Genomic DNA, 20,310 nt, shown 5'->3' on the forward strand with positions numbered 1-20,310 from the left:
AATCAACTACAGAGTTTATATATTTTTATCTGGAAAAGCGTCATAAGCGAATCTTGAAGCAATTCTGAGAGATGGCGTTAGTGTCGTTTTATCAGGTGATGGAATTGGCGCGTCACTTATTTAGAAAACTGACCCAACTCAGTATTTTGTATTTTTGAATTATGTCACTTTTCTCGAAAACCATCGATATATTGATCCATACATATGTACGGAGCCGCGGCCACTCGACTTGATAAAAATTCAAGATTTACCAAATATTGGCAAATAATTCTACGCGAAGTATTCCATTATTGACTTTTTTCGAATGGTCGAGAAAATTAGCATATGGCGGCTCGTTTTTGCTCGCAGAAATATGAGCTCGAACTTATCAATGAATTTTTGAAGTGAAACTTCTTAGGCGAGAATGGAGAATAAAATTTCAAGGCCATGCAACGTTTTGGGCATTTTCGATCCGCGAAAGAGAAAAAAGATATAACGTAGAGGAAAAGGAGAGAGAGCTATACCTTATATATATATTTTAAATACACTTTAGGCAATTTTTCCTGAGTTTTTCCTTGTGGTTGCTAATCTCTAGTAAAAAATAACACTGCCTACTTTTTGGCGCTTGCTTGTTGGTGCAAACATGTAGGAAATATATATTTGGTGCCTACTTTTTGGCGTTATATTTCCTTGGTGCCTACTGTTTGGGGCGTTTTTTGGTCCAAAATTTTTTACTAAATCTTGCATTTTGGTCATGTCGGTGGCCGCAGCTCCGTATACATACATACATACATATGTATGCAGCATATGTATATGTATGTAAATATGTCTTCTAACTGCTCGACAGCCGCAGCTGCTGTGAGTCAAGTGTTCGCAAAAGCTACAGTAAGATGCACGAAACAGCAACTAGACGCTTATAAAAATGTTTTGTCCTGGACATTTCAATACTAGGGAAAATTTCGAATCCATTATTTTTTTTTCTCTCATGGCATATAATTACTAAATTATTATTATATTAGTTATAGCAGCAAAGAAATAAACTTACTTAAAATAAAAGTTCGTTTTGTAGGCTACTGTGCATACATTCAGTCTTCGGATGAAGCCAAACATTGAACATTGAAGTGCCCCTCATTTAATATTGACGAAATCACTGAAGCTTCTGTAAGTGCAGTATTATTCATAACAACAGGACAAAAGCAGCAAGTTTTTAAAATAAAATTTATAAATCAATATGTCCTTTTTATTTAAAAATAATAACGTTACACTTCCTACAAAAGGTTTAAAAAGATATCTAAATATATTATGGGACAATTTTATTTACGCTTCATAATAGTATTCGGTGTTTTTGAATGCGCGCGGATTCCTTTTTAGCATTTTTAGCGAATTGCGTGCGACCAACCGCATGGTTGTTGTACAAGTTAAGAACTTGAAAAATACAAGTTCTAAAAAAAATTTTTGTTATCGGTTCAACTGACCGCACTTTATTCACTCACAGTTCTTAAACCAAAAAGCCACTTAAACAGGTAAACTACTTAATTTATATTAATAAAACTAGTGGCGGGACTTAATTCTAGGAACTTAAATAAGCAATTTTATAATACTTGCATTATAAGCTTATTGCAGAAATCAATATGAAATTTGAGTAAGCAATTTTATAATACTTGCATTATAAGCTTATTGCAGAAATCAATATGAAATTTGAGTAAGCAATTTTATAATACTTCCATTATAAGCTTATTGCAGAAATCAGTATGAAATTTGAATAAGCAATTTAATTAAAAAGAATAAATGAAAAATATAAGAAGCAAAGAGTTTGTTAACTTGGTTTGGGTTAACTCTTCCCTTCTTAAATCGATTGTCCGCAATCGAGTATTGAATTATGGTGTTTTAATTTCAAGAAATGGCCCCGCTCGGTAGTTATTATTGATTGAGGTGATAAATACAGTTTTTGTCTATACTTAATAATGCAAGCGAGAATAAGAGTTGCAATAATAACTGAAAGTACAATAGATATATCTGAACTTAAGCTAATTACATTCATTTTTTTATTTTCATCTACTAAATTTCTAATGGTATCTTCATGTTGTATTTGTTTTAAATATAGATTTTCAATTTGTAAGTCCAATTTTGTAGCATTTTTAGTTTCTTTGATTTTTGTGACTAAATTTGGTAATACGAGTGTTTCGTACATTTTTAAGTTTACATTTGTATAGGTTTTATTCAGAACATTAATATTACAATTTTCAAATTTAATTAGGAAGGTTCCTTCTTGTCTTATTTCTAATTTGTTACAATCGTGAGTTATTTTTCCTTTAAAATTCTTAAATATGAGTGTTCCTTGTACCATTTCTACTACTTCAGATTTTACTGAAATTTCCATTTTACATTGTGCTTCCTTAAATTTTAAAATGTTTGCAATACATTCATTATCTAATGAAATCAAGTTTTTTTCTAATTTGTCTTTCACATTTATACTATAAATTTTATTAGAGTTATCTGTTAATAAATATTTCTGATGGGTTCAAAAACACTGATTTGTTTGCAATATTCGGTAATGGTTCCAGTTGGATTTTGGCTAGAGGACTAGGAGAGAATTGAGGTATTAGTAAAGTTAGGATAATGTTATTTTCTTGGAAAAGTACTAATATACAATTTTCGTATTGCTATAGCTATCGTAGTCGCTAATCAAACTAAGTTCCTTTTGCGTCAAAATGTCCGTGGGAATAACTCCCAATTTGCTGGAAAATATAATTTGTCCTATGTTATCAACATGGTTATTCAAAAGCGATATGTCGTGGTTTATACTATAAGTCGGTTCGATAAATCGGACTTCGTCTTCCAGTGTTTTGATTTTATTCTGTGCACCGTCCTTCAACTCAATAATACATATATCTACTGACTAAAGTTTGTTGCTTGTTTATATGGGCAGTTATGTTAGTTATTTGTTCGGTAATGAAATTGTTTATGTACGTCAAGTCACTTAGTTTATTGTAGGTGCCTTTTTCATTGTCCTTATTTTGGTTAACGCGTCTTTTATTTCCTGTTCATCGTCGCTGTCCATGGAGCCGGCGATGTATTATACTTTAAGCCTTTTCCTAGGACGTTAATTAGTCCCCTTTTTGACTTAGAGTGAATGTGTATATACTATTCGCTCTTGCTTTCAGCAATATTCGATTTTTATTTACCGTTTCCAGAAGTCGCTCATCTTCAAATGTTATTGCCTTTAATGTGTTTAGATTATTAGAAATTAATGCTATTGTTTCCTCATACGCCTTTAAATTTATAAAACGTATAATTTTATTATAGTGATTAATTGTCCTGAGTTCTCCTGTTTGTCTATTGGTTGGTCCCTAATATTGGCTAATCCAGCGTTTGGATTGAGAGTTTCTCGGATAGCCTGAAGTCCTTGGTTTCTAAAAACGTCCGCCGCTATATCCGAAAAAAGAACTCTTAAATAGTCTAAACTTAACTGAGCATTTTGTGAAGTACTAGGAGCGGAATTTGAGGGAAGTATGGAGGGCCTTACCAAATTATTCGGTTTCGCCATTTTATATATATATATCTTTTTTTTTTGTAACAGAAATATTAACTCAACTCAAATTTTTACTTACTTTCTTATTTTTATAGCACCTCTCTGATGATTTGTTTGTTGGATTTTGATGATGGTACGCTTCACTTCACAGGATCACTTCTCTTTTATGTTTTTTTTTTGGACTTGGTGTTAATTTTTTCTGCCTCGCAGGAGACTTCCTTCCCTTCAGTACTTGCCTTTTATAAATTGTTAATATTTAACCCTTACGGATTTTTGTTGGCATCAAGGATGGCACTTGTCCTTTGCGGATTTTGTTTGTTTCACTTATCCTTTACGGATTTTGTTTGTTTAATTTATCCTTTATAGATTTTGTTGTTGCACTTATCCTTTATGGATTTTGTTGTTGCATTTATCCTTTACGGATTTTTTTTGTTGTTGCGGCACAGGCTGGCACATATATGCCCCCGTTTTGCTTTTGCGCTACTCCGGAGCCTAGTTACCGACTTTTTACTCAACTGCTCGGGCGCCAGTCAAGAACTTGAAAAATACAAGTTCTAAAAAAATGTTTGTTATCGGTCCAACTGAGCGCACTTTATTCACTCACAGTTCTTAAACCAAAAAGCCATTTAAATAAGTAAACTACTTAATTTATATTAATAAAAATAGTGGAGTGACTTAATTCTAGGAACTTAAATAAGCGATTTTATAATACTTGCATTATAAGCTTATTGCAGAAATCTGTATGAAATTTTAGTAAGCAATTTTATAATACTTGCATTATAAGCTTATTGCAGAAATCAGTATAAAATTTGAATAAGCAATTTAATTAAAAAGAATAAATGAAAAATATAAGAAGCAAAGAGTTTGTTAACTTGGTTTGGGTTAACTTACATATACATACGTATTTTGCAGAAGGGTAAGGAGTAGCCGGTCACAGGGAATGGTTGTGGTTTTTCATATGCCCAGTGTTAAGTGTGCGCAGAAGCTTATGTCAGAGAACGTTAATGTGTAGCGAAGTTGCAATGACGGGAACGCATGGAATTTTGAGGGGTACTAGTTTCACGCGCGTAGTTCACCACAGACATATTTTTCACCAAAAGTCAACAGAAATATACTCAACTGGTCAAATTAAACAGCAGTTGAGTAAAATTCGTTTGTATGAAGGAAGAAATAATGTTAACGCTATAGGCTAGCTACAGGCACTTTATCATAGAAAACAAATACATATGCTAAGTTCAATAGTGACTAAGAAAGAGCAAATCATTCAAAAATGTATACATAAAGCGTTTTTCAATAGGTGCACTTCAACTTTTTTCCGATAGGGAGGGCGAACAACGCAATATTTTTTATTTTTCGCTTGTCATTTGTAAACTTTATTAGTATACATTCCATCATGGAACGCTACACACTTGAGCAACGATTGCAAATCGTGCAAATTTTTTATGAAAATAATCGTTCTGTTGCTGTTGCTGTTTTTCCAAAAAATCATCTTCAGTGATGAAGCTCACTTTTGGCTCAATGGCTTTGTCAACAAGCAAAATATGCGTTACTGGACAGAAAGCAATCCACACGTGATTCATGAGGCACCGTTGCACCCCGAAAAAATCACTGTTTGATGCGGTTTACATGCCGGCAGCGTAATTGGCCCATATTTTTTCGTTGACGAGAACGATCGCCACGTTACTGTGAATGGAAATCGATACCGCGATATGATAAACGATTATTTTTGGCCGCAATTGAATGGTGTGGACTTAGACGACATGTGGTTTCAACAGGACGGGGCCACAAGCCACACAGCACACGCTACAATTGATTTGTTGAAGAGTAAGTTCGATGAGCGCATTATTTCCAGAAATGGACCGGTCGAATGGCCGTCGCGCTCGTGTGACGCCTCTAGACTATTTTCTTTGGGGTTATGTGAAGTCATTGGTCTACAGTAACAAGCCGGCGACGATTTGTGGGCTCAGAGCCAATATTGAACGCGAAATTGCTGGAATTTCGGCCGATTTATGCAAAAGAGTGGTCGAAAATTGGGTTCAACGATTGGACTTCGTAAAACGTGCACGCGGTGGTCATGCAAAAGAAATCGAATTTCATACTTAAATGTATATGTTCAAACTCGATAATAAAAAAAAAATTAGTTAAAAAAGTCAAACCGTGTGTGTTTTATTCAAAAGCGCTCTTACTGAAAAACGCTTTATTATGTCTGCCTAAGGCATCTTCTGTAAAACGCTTCACAGAGAACGTTAATGAATAGAGAAGTCTTAATGACTGGAAAGTGTTCATTTTCGAGGGGTACTCGTCTCGCGAAGACAATTCACCATAGACAGATTTTTCAACAAAAATTAACAGTGAGGGGCTGAATTATGTAAATTTAGCAGCAGTCGATAAGAATTTGTTGGTGATTAGAAGCAAAGAATGTTAGGTAGCTTTTTAATATGACCTATATATTTGAATTTCTCCAAATCATCCAAATTATGTACATATGTTATGTCTGTCTGTCTGGTGTCTGTAAAACTTTGTTGAATCAAAATCCTCTATAGCAAACGCTTCATTACCAGGCGCACAGGAAGATGGCATATGCAAATGTAAATTTGTGAATTTATATACATTTGCGCATATGTATATGCTGTGTGTATGTGTGCTCACCAGCCACAGCTCAAGATAAAACGGTAAAACTTCGCAAGAAATCCAGCGCGCACTCATGGCGCAGCGCACATTCATTGGCACAGCATTGTATGTACAGTAAGCTTGAAATGTTACAGGCATCTTCAAATGCTCTGATTTATTTATTTATTTATTTAGTAAGTTTCTAACTGCAGATATATGCATATGTTTTGTGCACTTTTTATCAATTGAAAAACTACATACGTAAAGTAATCTACTAATTAACTATTTGCCTACTATCAGTTAACATAAAATAATTGTTTCCAAATTTTATCTTAGTATTAAAATGTCCGAATCAGACCTTTTTTTTAAGCTACTTGTTTTCTTCTGCAACTTACTGTATGCTCATGCAGCTGCGGCTGTCGAGCATTTAGAACGACATATTTACATACATATATTTTTGCATACATATGTACGATGCCGCGGGCACTCGACTTGACAAAAATTGAAGATTTATCAAATATTGGCAAATAATTCTTCGCGAAATATTCCAATATTGACTAATTTCAAATTGTCGAGAAAATTGGCATATGGGCGGCTCGTTTTATGAATGAAAGTTCTTGCTCTTAGAACTATGAGCTCGAATTTATCAATGAATTTTTTGAAGATGAGTTTTTGTTGCACACTACAATAGTTGAAACTGTTCGGCGCCGCCGCGACTGTTCAGCGCTATGGCAACTAGAATGATGGCCGCTACGCCTGCGTCTATGACTGCATTTTGTTCTTGTAGTCGCTGGGCATAGAATTTTAGCTTTGAACGACATACGCATTTTGAGGAATAAAGCGAATGCCCTGTGTGTGCGGTTGTATGTACATGCATATGTGTATATTAATAAGCATTGTTTTGCTTGAATTCAATATTTATACAGTAGGTTCTGTTTTTATGCGGCTTTTTTTTATGCGGTTTTGAAATAGTGCGGTTTTTTTTTTAATTACAAAATGCATGTCGACTTATCGGGAATTGTACATATAAACAAGATTCTAAACCAACTAAGCAAAAACTCATCACAGATTCATGCGGTCTATGGAACGTATCTATAGTTATAATATGGGACTAGTGCCCTTTTTTATGCGATTTTATTACATTATTTCAGATTTATGCGGTTTTAGCATTTGAAACGTATCTATAGTTTTACTATAGAACTAGTAGCTTTTTTTATGCTGTTTTTTTTTATGTTGTTTCTTGCGGAACGTATCTACCGCATAAAAACAGAACCTACTGTATTTGCATATGCCATCTTCCTGTGTGCCTGGTAATGAAGCGTTTTGTATACAGAATTTTTTGATTTGAACGTACATATATATACAGTAGGTTCTGTTTTTATGCGGTAGATACGTTCCGCAAGAAACAGCATAAAAAAAAAACAGCATAAAAAAAGCTACTAGTTCTATAGTAAAACTATAGATACGTTTCAAATGCTAAAACCGCATAAATCTGAAATAATGTAATAAAATCGCATAAAAAAGGGCACTAGTCCCATATTATAACTATAGATACGTTCCATAGGCCGCATGAATCTGTGATGAGTTTTTGCTTAGCTGGTTTAGAATCTTGTTTATATGTACAATTCCCGATAGGTCGACATGCATTTTGTAATTTAAAAAAAAACCGCACTATTTCAAAACCGCATAAAAAAAAGCCGCATAAAAACAGAACCTACTGTACATAGTTAGGGCATCAAGTGTGCATATACGCACATGCACTTACGTCGATGCATATGCAGAATAAGTTGTTTTAGCATTACAGGAATTCGATCATTCGAATATTTACACCCTAATTATTGCATGAAATATGATAAGGCGATGCTCGTGAGGTAGGTCATGTTGCTTCAGTGCATACATATGCGTGCAACACTATATTTATTAAAGATGCAATAGAACTTAGTTGTCCCATATATGTATGTATGCAAATACGTTTGTTTGAAGTTTTCTTTTATTTATTTTAAATTTCAAAGTTTTGTACTATCTATAAAATGCATACATATGTATGTATATGAATTATTCCCTGTAATATATATGTATATGTAAATTTAAAAAAATTTCGTTTGGCAAAGGAACAAAAATGCATATTCAAATGTACATAAATATAATATGATAAGGCAATGCGTCGTGAGATAGGTCATTGTTGCTGCAGTGCGTGTGCACATACATACATTTGTAACACTATAAGAATTGAAGATGCAATTGAACTTTTGCACGAATATAACTAACAAAATATATGTATATAAACATATATTGATAGGCATATATATTCATCAATATACCAATATGCTCTTTGAATTCTTGTCTAGAATTAATTTCGACTCGAAAAATTAGTAAAAATTTTCATCAAATTTACACTAAAACGCACACAACAAAATGTGAGGTCGTTTTGCAATGTATTTTGTTTAAATTTTTCTTTAAAAATTAAAACAGCAAACATTAAAGTTACTTTGATTTGAAATGTTGGCGCATATATTCAATTCAATCATTTTTTCTTCATCACCTTTGTTTGAAAATACAAATTGAATATATTTTCGTTTACCAAGGGAACATAAAAATGCACAAGCAAATGCCTTGCAAAATGCCGTCGGCATTCGTCAATTTGATTTCATACAGAAACCAAAAACTGAGCAGAGCCAATGTACTTGTACATAATTCACTGTAATCAGCTCTGTTAAGAACTTCCCCGCCTTCGAGTTTAGCGAGGTGAAACAGTGTTCGCCGTTTCACTTCATTTTTGACAATTCACACCATTCGTAGCTCGTGAGAATTCTCTATATTTAACGTTCTCTGCGCTTCACTACCAGGCACACAGGAAGATGGCATATGCAAATTTAAATATGTGAATTTATATATATATATATATATATATATATGCTGTGTGGATGTATGTGCATTTGCCACAGCAAAAAATATGACGATTCCCTAAAACTTCTGAAGAAATCCAGCGCACATTCATAGGCACAGGATTGTATGTACATTAACCTTCAAATACTCTTATTTCAGAGTAAGTTTCTAATCTTGCAGATATATAAGTTAACAAGTCAATATTCTCTGTTCATAAAAATGCAGAAACAGCAAAATCACATTTTGTGCGAACGGAAGTGATCGCGACAAAATGTGAATAACCTTACTTACCTGTTACAATCTAATACCTGTTCCACTTGCAATTTGATGATTAGCCAATATTTACTTAGATACAATATTTAGCGGAAGCAATCGCGACGGAGTATAAGCCGCCGCGACTTCCAACAACAACAATAATGATTACAAAATATTGAATTAAACAAAATAACAATTTAGCAAGTAAGCAATTTCATTGTAAATTGTAGCAAAATAAGAATTTAGTAAGTAAGCAAATTGTATTAGTAAGTAAGCAATTTGTATTAGCAAGTAAGCAATTTTGTACTATAAAAGACGTTATCAAATAGAGCAAGCAGGTTCAGTTGAAACTTACAATCATTATTACGAGTCGTGTGTTCTATGGCCTGCAGTCGATAACTTATATGTATATATAGAAATTGGCAGGCCCCTCCATTTGAGGAACAACATCAAGACGCACACCACAAATAGGAGGAGGAGCTCGGCCAAACACCCAAAAAGGGTATACGCGCCAATTATATACCTATATATATATATGTATATAGAAATTGGCATATGGGCGGCTCGTTTTATGAATGAAAGTACTTTGCTCTTAGAACTGTGAGCTCGAATTTATCAATGAAGTTTTTGATGATGAGTTTTTCTTGTAGAATACAATAGTTGAAACTGTTCGGCGCCGCCGCGAATATTTTAGACTGTTCATCATCATGGCAACTAGAATGACGACCGCTACGGCTGTGCCCATGAATGAATTTTTTCTTGTGGTCACTAGGCACAGAATTTTGGCTTAGAACGACATACGCATTAGATGAATGAAGTGCCCTGTGTGTGTGGTTGTATGCAGATGCATATGTGTACCCAGCAAAACCTGCGTGACCGAAACTCTCACACAATTACACTTTTTTGTATGTTACTAACACATATGCACTCGTATTTCTTTGGAAATCGACTTTTTTTTTTTATTCTCCGTCACCTTTGGCAAATGTGTAAGCAGTAAGCAAACTTCATTCATATATTTTTTCTCATTTTTGCATCAATAGAAAAAGAAGAAAAGAAAACGACAAGTGGCTGTCAAAGCAAAGAGTCAAAAAGATCAAAGTAGGCCGCGAATCAAATTGTCAACCTTTGGCAAATGTGTAAGCAGTAAGCAAACTTTATTCATATATTTTTTCTCATTTTTGCATCAATAGAAATAGAACAAAAGAAAACGATAAGTGGCTGTCAAAGCAATAAGTCAAAAAGATCGAAGTAGGCCGCGAATCAAATTGTCAAAAAATTGTCATTGATATTCATATTGTGCGCGCGAATTTCGCTCTGAAACGTTATAATTAAAGTTAAAAGTTATAATTATATACAATTATTATACAATATTGTATTGTGGTGTTTTTGTTGTGTTTTGCTGATTAAAAAAGGGGTAAGTACCTATAATGAATAAAAAAACTTTTGCAAATTTAATGAGCTGCGAGAACAGAGAGTGGAGGGCAAGTGCGGAAAAATATTCGCGAATGCTTAGGGTCTGTGATGATAGTGAAATTTTTTTGGAGGAGAGTAGCTCAGACTATTCCAATGTGTCAGTAATGTCCAGTGAAATTAGCGGTAGTGCTCCCGAAAATGATACGGTGGAATGTGATAGTGCGCTTGAAATAAAAAAATGGGCTATAGAAAATAGGGTGTCCCATAATGTAGTTACACATCTACTTCAAGTGCTTAGGAGAATAGGCGTCAAAGATTTGCCCCTGTCAGCTAAAACTCTTTTTAAAACAAATAAAAAAAAAGCTGTGATTCAATCCATTCCAAGTGGGGAATTTTTATATCGCGGTATCCAATACCATTTTAAAATAGGCGCATTTGCTTTTCTTCACGATAAGGATGAAGTACAAATTGACGTAGGCATTGATGGGCTTAAGTTGTATAACAGTTCAAGTAAAGTTTTGTGGCCCATCCTTGGAGCAATCGTTGGCTTTCCAAACGAGTACCCTTTTACCATTGCTTGCTTTTCTGGGACGGAAAAACCGTGGAACGTCAATGATTACTTAAAAGATTTTTGTGAGGAAGTAATTTATTTGAAAGAAAACGGACTTCAAGTGGGATCAAATCCCATAAAGAAAAAGTTTGATATCCGTTTATTTTGCTGTGATACACCTGCCCGTGCCTTTGTCACAGGTGTACAGTCTCACAATGGTAAAAATAGTTGCTCAAAGTGTGATCAAGTAGGAAGTTATGTAAATAAAAGGATTTGCTTTTCGAAAAAAGTTCATAACCTACGCTCTGATGTTTCTTTTAAATATAGAGCAGAACCGGCACATCATAGTTCTACTTTTAGAACTTGCGAAAGCATTTTAGAAAAATCAGGTTTTAAAATGGTGTCGCAATTTCCACTTGATCCAATGCACCTAGTCGATCTTGGTGTAACTAAAAAGTTGACTCAGTTGTTAATGAAGAGAGCTAATGTCACTAAAATTAATGAAAAAATTAATTTTTTGTCGAAATATGTTCCTACAGATTTTGGTCGCGTGTGCAGGGATTTCAATGAAATCAATAATTGGAAATCGACGGAATACAGACAATTTTTATTGTATATTGGAATTTTTGTATTAAAAGACTGTATTGGTAGTGATTTTTACTTTCTCTTCCTCCTATTGCACACTGGAATACGGCTATTATCAAGCCAAAAATCATTACAAACTGAAGCAGACGTAGCACAGAATATTTTGCAGGAGTTTGTTCATTTGTTTGGGCAAATCTTTGGTGACTATTTAGTTAGTTATAATGTGCATGGGTTGTTGCACATAACAGATTGTGCTAGGCAGTATGGAACTCTTGATAGTTTTTCGGCATATAAGTTTGAAAACTATATGCAATATTTAAAGAAAATCGTTAAAAAGCCAAACAAAATTCTTGAGCAAATACATTTTAGGCTAGAAGAAGGAAATGATGTCGAGAATATTTCAAAAATTGGTGCTTTCAAAATTGATCACAAAAAAGAAAAAGATTCCTACTGTTTTAGCAGAAAAGTTGGGCCTGTCAAAATAATAGGTATAGGTGATTATTTAATAGGATACAGTTTTGGCAAATTAGAAAACTATTTTGACCAACCGGTACAATCTGCTCCGGCACTAGGTATAATACTAGGTGATCAATTAGGTAATGAAGAAATAAAAATACCCAAAGAGGACATTGCATACAAATACTTTTGCATACCCCATGAAGGCAAACACTTACTTATACCAGTTCTGCATCACCTTTTCCACGTTTTTGAAAATTAGATTTAACATTTAAAATATTAAGAAATTTGATACTGCTGTTTTTTTATGCTATTATTACAGATATGGAGTTTTTGTTCAGCGAAGAAACCATTGGCATTGAGGCTCAGCAGCCAGTTGGCGACAAGGGTATTTTAAATGCATATATATATATTATATTTATATTGTTAATTTAAACTTAAATTTTTAATGTTTCCCAGCAGTTGAGGAATTGTTAAAAACGGTTTTAACAAACCAAGCAAAACTATTGGAAAACCAGAAAATAGTTATGGACCAATTCTTTCATTTCGGCAAGCGACTAACTAATTTAGAAAACATATTTAATGAAAATGTACGTATTTAGCGGCATACCACTGTCGTATCAAACTATTTATTTACATTCTTATTTTGATAACTATACAGAAAATCGAAGCCAGTGAGCAGCTTACAGAATTTAAGACGGTGCGTGAATGTAAGGTCTTACTCCGCAGGATTCATCATTCTGTTTGTAAAATGACTGGAGAAGAAGTGGATGAAATTCAAACGGAAATATCGTCCACATTACCATTGCAAACGGTAGCTGCAGCTGAAGAATTTGAAAAAAAGCTGCTGCAACAAGAATATGTTGAAGCAATGGTTAGTAAAAAAATAATTTCTTCGTTCTTGTCTAATAGATTTTTTTGTTTTAATTTTTAGAAAACTTTACTTTTGAAAATTAAGGGTCCTGAAGCGACTGTTGACGATTTGCTTCGTCAACTTTATAGTGATGAAATGTTGTCGCTTTGCAACTGGGATGGTAGGGGCAACAAGGAAGCATTGTCCCAATATTCTCTTGTTTCGGACATACTTTTTGGTAGGTAAATTTGTACTTTCTTTTGTTTTTGGTTATTCACTTTATTTAAAATTATAATATGGTAAATAACTAGTTCTAAAATTTTGCACAAAAATTAAAAAAAAAATTAACATATATACATATATACACCGCATCTATAACATTGTATCTGTTTTCTTGTTTCAGATATTTTTCAGCTATGCGGACGAACAACTTACGAGAAGAACATTCGTAGGTCAATTGAGCTTAGTCACCACCGTTTTAAGCAGCGAAATTATCGGCAGCGGAATTTAAATCCAAAATAATATTTAACACTTAATATATATAAAAAAGTTATATGTAAATAAATTATTAATTAGAACTAAAAAAAATGTTAAATTAACTATTAATCAATGAATGTATTTACCTTTTGCCTTCGAATATTACAGTTTATACTATTTTCACACTAATTTTGCCTTAATATAATTTTTTAAATATAATTATAATATATATAAAGAAGTAGGTATACTAATAACTAGTAAATAAATAAATTAATAATCAAAAATACTAATCAAATTAAATGTAAACGTACTTTTGTTATTAAAATAGTTTCGTGAAAACACAGTTTCTTAAATATAAGTGTAAATATATTAATAGAGCTAAATAAATGTTATTTACGTTATATTTGTCGTCAATTTGTAAAAGAAAACCATTAAACTAAAACAAAATGAAATAAATATAAAAAAAAAAAAAATTTGTTTGTGATTCGAACCGGGGATTTTGGATTGGAAAGTTGCATTGCTAGCCGCTCGACTATCGCGCTATGCTGCCGGCGCTGGCCTAAAAGTTATTTTGTTCGTCGCTACGTTTATATGAAACTGGCACTGGCAAACGAATCCATATGTATGAAAGGGATAAAAAATCACACGTACACAAAAAATTTGGCACAATTTTCCCAACGGCCTTAACAAAGTGATTGTAAAGGGGCGGGGCTAGTGACAGTTTAACGACCACGCGTGCAGGTCATGTGCAGGGTAACATGACCACCACTCTTCTTGCTGGGGTATATTACTAAGCATTGTTTTGCTGGAAGTTCAGTATACAAATATATACGTACATATGCTAGAGCATCAAGGGTGCATACCAGAGAACTGCATGGCTCACTGTTTTCTTGAGTTGTTCATACGCTAAATTTCTTGCACCCCATTTACACACGGAGACATCTGGAATGGAGACACTGGAAATTCTCTTTTCATGTCTCATTCGCGGGCACACGGGCAAAATTGTTTTCGGCGACATTTTGACATTTAATACTTTAGCATCGTATGGTTCGGAAGTATTTTCGCACGCGCTTACATGTAAAGCGGAAAACGTTCGTCAAAAATTTCTTAAATATATGAATGAAAAATGCAAACTGGTTAAATAATAAATAATTTGTTGTTTTTTTTACTGAAACATATTTATAAATTCTTATACTTGAATAAAAAAAATTAAATTAAAAATACTTCATATGTAAATAATTAACTTAAAATTAACTTGAGTATCTAGAAATGCAGGGAAAAATTAGAAATCAACATAAACATGTCCCATAACTATTTTAAATTATACCTAATTTACTACCAAAAATAATCGTGCATTTCCCAAGCAGCGTTCGGATGTTTGTCATCGTTGTTTTCTTCCGTTTGTATGAAAACCAACACATAACTTAGAACTTTCTTCCACAAAAGCAGAAAACGAATGAAGCAACTGTCAAAAATTGCTTTAAGATTGGAAATACGAATAAGAAGAGCAAAGCGTGTCGCCAGTACAGGAGACAAATTCCCTTTCCTCTTCCCCGGCCGTCCTTCACCCCCGAACAAAATGTTTCCCTTCCAGTGGAGACATCGTGTAAATGGGCACTTGCTCACATTCAGCAGAGAACGTTAAATATAGAGAAGTCTCACGAGCTACGAATGGTGTGAATTGTCAAAAATGAAGTCTAACCGCGGCCGGGGTTTAACAGAGCTGATTGCAGTGAATTCTCTCTTCCTATATTGGCTCTGCACACACAGAACGTTCTCTGTATATCATAACGTTCTCTGCTTTTGCTTCTGTAGAAAATCAAATTGACGATTAGCCGACGGCATTTTGCAAAGAATTTGCTTGTTCATTTCTACATATGTTCCCTTGATGAATGAAAATTTATTCAACTAAATGATTATTGATGAATAATTTGAATATTTATTATATGCGCCAACATTTCAAATCAAGGTAACTTTAATATTTTGATTTAATTTAAAAAAATGCACTATAAAACGACCTCTCACATCTTGGTATGTGCATTTTAGTAAATTGAAAACTATACAAATTTGATGAAAATTTTTACATACAAGTGCTTTGGTATTTTGACATATGTATGTAAATATATGTATATCAATATATACATACATATGTATATGTATTATGTTAGCTATGCTTGTGCAAAAGTTCAATTGGATCTTCAATTCTTATAGTGTTACATACATATGTATCATATTTACATTTGAATATGCATTCATTTGTTCCTTTGCAAACGAAATTTTTTTCAATTTAGATTTATTACTTGGAATAATATATGTATGCATTTTATAGATAGTATAAAACTTTGAAATTTAAAATAAATAAAAGAAAACTTCAAAGAAACGTATGTATTTGCATATACATATATATTTGTTATTTTTGGACAAAAAGAAATTGGGCATTGTTATACATACATTTGTTTGAAATAAAATTGACCGACAGCATTTTGCAAGGCATTTGAGGCATTACGTTTTTATTTCCGTTCTGTAATTTTTCATCCACATCCTATTGCAGGAGGTATACAAGCATGGTTTGTATACAAGTTTTGATATTCAAAATAAATAAAAGAATAATTTTAACAAACCCAAGATATCCTCCATATTTACATATTTTATAGGATAAAAAAGCATATTCGTATGTTACCGTACGTATGTATATTTGGATTAGTAACAAAATCTGTTTAAACTGTTTCTTACTACAAACATATGTATGTACATGTATGCATACACATGTAAGAAACAATTAAGCAAAAGTTCAATGTACTAAAGCAACCATGACCTACCTCACGTATTGGCATATTGATGCCCTATTGTATGTATGTCCGTACATACATATACATATATTCTCGACTCCCAGCAAAACTATGCTTATTAGTATATAAATACATATGTATGTACATACAACAGCACACACAAAGCACTGGCTTTATGCCTCTGCACGCGTATGTTTCCAAAGCTAAAATTATAAGCCGAGCGACTGCAAGAACAAAATACATTCATAGGCGCAGTCGCAGCGGTCAGATTTTTTTAGTCGCAACGACGCTGAAAAATCCAAAATATTCTATAACACTAAGTTCGAGCTCATATGCTCATATTCCCATATGCCAATTTTCTCGCCAATTCGAAAATAGTCAATATTGTAATATTTCGCGTTGAATTATTTGCCAATATTTGGTAAATCTTCAATTTTTGTGAAGTCGAGTGGCCGCGGCTCAGTACATATGTATGCATCAATATATGTACATATGTAAATATGTGTTCTAAATTCTCGACAGCAATAGCAAATCGAAATATTCTGTCGCAAGTGCTCGCAGCCTCATATGTATGTATGGCTATGAGAGTTTGTATGCATGTATTTATGTACTATATATGAGTGTTTTCCCAGCAAGAAGAGTGGTGGTCAGGTTACCCTGCACATGACCGCCACGCGTGGTCGTTAAACTGTCACTAGCCCCGCCCCTTTACAATCACTTTGTTAAAAGCGTTGGGAAAATTGTGCCAAATTTTTTGTGTACGTGTGATTTTTTATCCCTTTCATACATATGGATTCGTTTGCCAGTGCCAGTTTCATATAAACGTAGCGACGAACAAAATAACTTTTAGGCCAGCGGCGACAGCACAGCGCGATAGCCCAGCGGCTAGCAATGTGGGCTTCCGATCCGAAATCCTTGGTTCGAATCACAAAAAAAATTTTTTTTTTTTATACATTTATTTCATTTTGTTTTATGATATGTTTATGAGCAGATTTTTTTCATGGTAGAAATACACTCGGTGTTTTGCCATTGCCTGCTGATGGGCGACCGCTATTAAAAAATGTTTTTATTAATTTTGCTTTCACCGAGATTCGAACTGACGTTTTCTCTGTGAATTCTGAATAGCAGTCACGCACCAACCCACTCGGCTACGGCGTTTGTTTACTTTGACTGATTTAAAAATGAGGAAAAATATATGAATGAAATTTGCTTACTGCTTACATATTTGCCAAAGGTTGACAATTTGATTCTCGGCCTACTTTGATATCAAAAAGAGAGAAAAGATATCTTTTTGACTTATGGCTTTGACAGCCACTTGCCGTTTTTTTTGTTTTTTTTTTCTATTGATGCAAAAATGAGAAAAAATATATGAATGAAGTTTGCTTACTGCTTACACCTTTTCCAAAGGGGACGGAGCATAAAAAAAAAAATCGATTTCCAAAGAAATACGAGTGCATATGTGTTTGTAACATATAAAAAAGTGTAATTGTGTTAGAGCTTCGGTCACGCAGGTTTTGCTGGGTTGCTTTTGCACGTCCATAGGAACAATTTTTCATATGCAGATATTTATTTTATTGAGCTGAACGAATATGTGTATTGATATTCTAATGAAATCCTGTCGAATTGTATTATTGGTATATGTTTCTTTAAGATCCTCTTACCAAATAAATATTATTACCTTAAGAAAATGAAATACTAGTTTTTTTAATTTTAATTTTTTATTTTTATTCACAGAAATTTATGTATATGTATATATATTACAATGGTCTAAATAATAGGTAATTACATTTCCTGAAATGAAAAAAAAAAATAAAATTTTGAAAGCACGAATTACGAAATTGTTCTCATACTATAACAATTTCTCACACGACTTCGATATTGACATCGATTAAGTCATTGCGATTTACCTGATTTTCAAAACACTACTCTCAATCCATCATGATTAAGAAAAAATTGTAGTGCTTTAAAAATCTAGGCTCGGGTGCTAGCTGAAAGAGAAGAAAAAATAAAAAAGAAACCTGTAAAATAGACTAAAAAATAGAAAAAACCTGAAACGGGAAAATACCTGTAAAATATATAAATAAAAAAAAACCTGAAATATAGAAAAGTGGAAAACCCTGAAATAAAAGAATAGGTATCATCATATGCAAAAGATTGCTAATAGATTATTAATTACCTGTGTGAATTGTACAGCTGTATGTAGGGTGATCGTCGTGCCCTATTAAGAAAATTTATTTTATAATATAATATAAACGTATAATAATTCAAAGAAGGTTATAGGCATGTTTTTATGATGGAACTCCCTTCCCACAGCCCCCAGTCCGCGCCACCACTCTCATTCATCACTAATAATCGAATATTGCTGAATGTACTTTAAATCTCTTCCTATTAGTCCCTACTCCTACTACTACTTTTTTAGCTTACTTTCCTTTTAATACTTTATCTTTACTACTATCTGTAATTTTAATTTTAATTTTGATTTTACTGTTAATCTTTTTATGTAAACTATTCTTAAGGTCAATCATTGTAAAAATAACCTATGGTTGTATGTTTTGACTTAGTAATAATAAATAATAATAAATAACATTTGCTTAAATTTAATCTAAAAACTCTTAGTTTTCCCTATTTCCCACTATTTATAGCACACTCTAGACTTCATAATCCGCATAAGCTGTTCAAATGCAAAGTTCAAAAACGGTTTGAGATAGAAAATTAATAAAAATAATTTTGCTTGATATTTTTCTGATTGGTTGTTTTGATTTTATTCAACAAGGCATAGTAACTGATGCCGGGTATTGTAATATTATGGTTATTAATAAAAAATTATTTTCTATGAAATATATGCACATACACATTCAAAAATAATTTAAATTTCTTGACTTCCTCCACTTTCCTGCCTCAAAACTCTAATGCTACCAGTTAGCAAACCTCACCCTCAATAAAAACCTATCCACCCTAATATTATATCAAATGTATGCAATAAAACCTATCCACCCTAATATTATATCAAATGCATGCAATACATATGTAGGTATGTGTGTTTGATATTCTTGTAGGTTCGCAGAGAACGTTAAATATAAAAACACACATACCTACTTATGTATTGCGCAAAAACTTACCTAAACGAAGGGTGGGGATGGCACCCTTTTTCAAACATTGTCCCCCCACAACACATGCCTCAAAGTGTTTTACACACACAAATGAGTTGTGGGGTGGAAGATGTTCCGTCCTGGCAATATGCAAATTCTGCCTCCATTTGTCTGCTAATATGGGGTCCTGTGGGAAAGAAAATAATTTCACTTCACTGTTTTTTAAATAACACCCGCGCACACGACACGTTCTGCTCATTTTTAAATCGAAAAAGTTTAAAAAAATTCGGAAAATCGACAGCGTATGAAAATTGCGCGACGTCAATCAAAAGTTTTTCTCAAACTAAAGTTCATTAGACTCTTTTGGTTTGACATGGAAATTTTGGCGCAAATTACGCAAAATCAATTCAAATTCAAAAATGAATTTTCATGCAAATAAAGAGACAAAAAGCACCTGTAACCTAACTTTGGCACAAAACGGAAAGTTTCCAAAAAACAAGCTCTTAATTCTCAAAAGCTGTTAAATTTCTGCAGTTGAGCATATTTCTGTTAACGTTCTGTGAAAAATGTCGCTGTTGTGTACCACGCGCGCAAAACGAGTACCCCTGAAAAGTGCTGCCATTTAAGTCATTGAGACTTCTCTATATTTAACGTTCTCTGCATTCAGTCAATTGAACCAAAATATTTGGTCAAGTGCAGTTAGCTCATGCAGGCGAACGCGTAGTTCAGCTCAGTCAACACGTATGATTTAATGTCTTCGGCTCAAATCTAATCATTGAACAAAAAGCAGCATTGAATGAAATTAGCATCGGCCTTTGCGTTCAAACGATCAAACT

The 20,310-nt window shown here is 33.3% G+C and overlaps 2 protein-coding genes across 3 annotated transcripts; both read left to right on the top strand.

Moving 5' to 3' along the window:
- Positions 1 to 10,795: 10,795 nt before the first annotated feature.
- Positions 10,796 to 12,528, top strand: LOC129249819 (uncharacterized). Its single transcript, XM_054889480.1, has one exon. The coding sequence runs from the start codon at positions 10,840 to 10,842 to the stop codon at positions 12,526 to 12,528; it is 1,689 nt and encodes a 562-aa protein (XP_054745455.1). The 5' UTR covers positions 10,796 to 10,839.
- Positions 12,529 to 12,564: 36 nt separating this feature from the next.
- LOC129249820 (uncharacterized) lies at positions 12,565 to 13,689 on the top strand. 2 transcript variants are annotated; one of them, XM_054889482.1, is made up of 5 exons: positions 12,565 to 12,654; positions 12,729 to 12,856; positions 12,928 to 13,140; positions 13,201 to 13,357; positions 13,523 to 13,689. In XM_054889482.1, exons 1-5 carry the CDS (start codon positions 12,591 to 12,593, stop codon positions 13,639 to 13,641), a joined length of 681 nt encoding a protein of 226 aa, XP_054745457.1. In that variant the 5' UTR covers positions 12,565 to 12,590; the 3' UTR covers positions 13,642 to 13,689. The 2 variants fall into 2 exon arrangements, with proteins under 2 accessions (XP_054745457.1, XP_054745456.1); XM_054889481.1 differs by having other exon boundaries at positions 12,571 to 12,654; positions 12,726 to 12,856.
- Positions 13,690 to 20,310: the final 6,621 nt, after the last annotated feature.

This window comes from Anastrepha obliqua, chromosome 6, assembly GCF_027943255.1.
Source record: "Anastrepha obliqua isolate idAnaObli1 chromosome 6, idAnaObli1_1.0, whole genome shotgun sequence".
NCBI lineage: Eukaryota > Metazoa > Arthropoda > Insecta > Diptera > Tephritidae > Anastrepha > Anastrepha obliqua.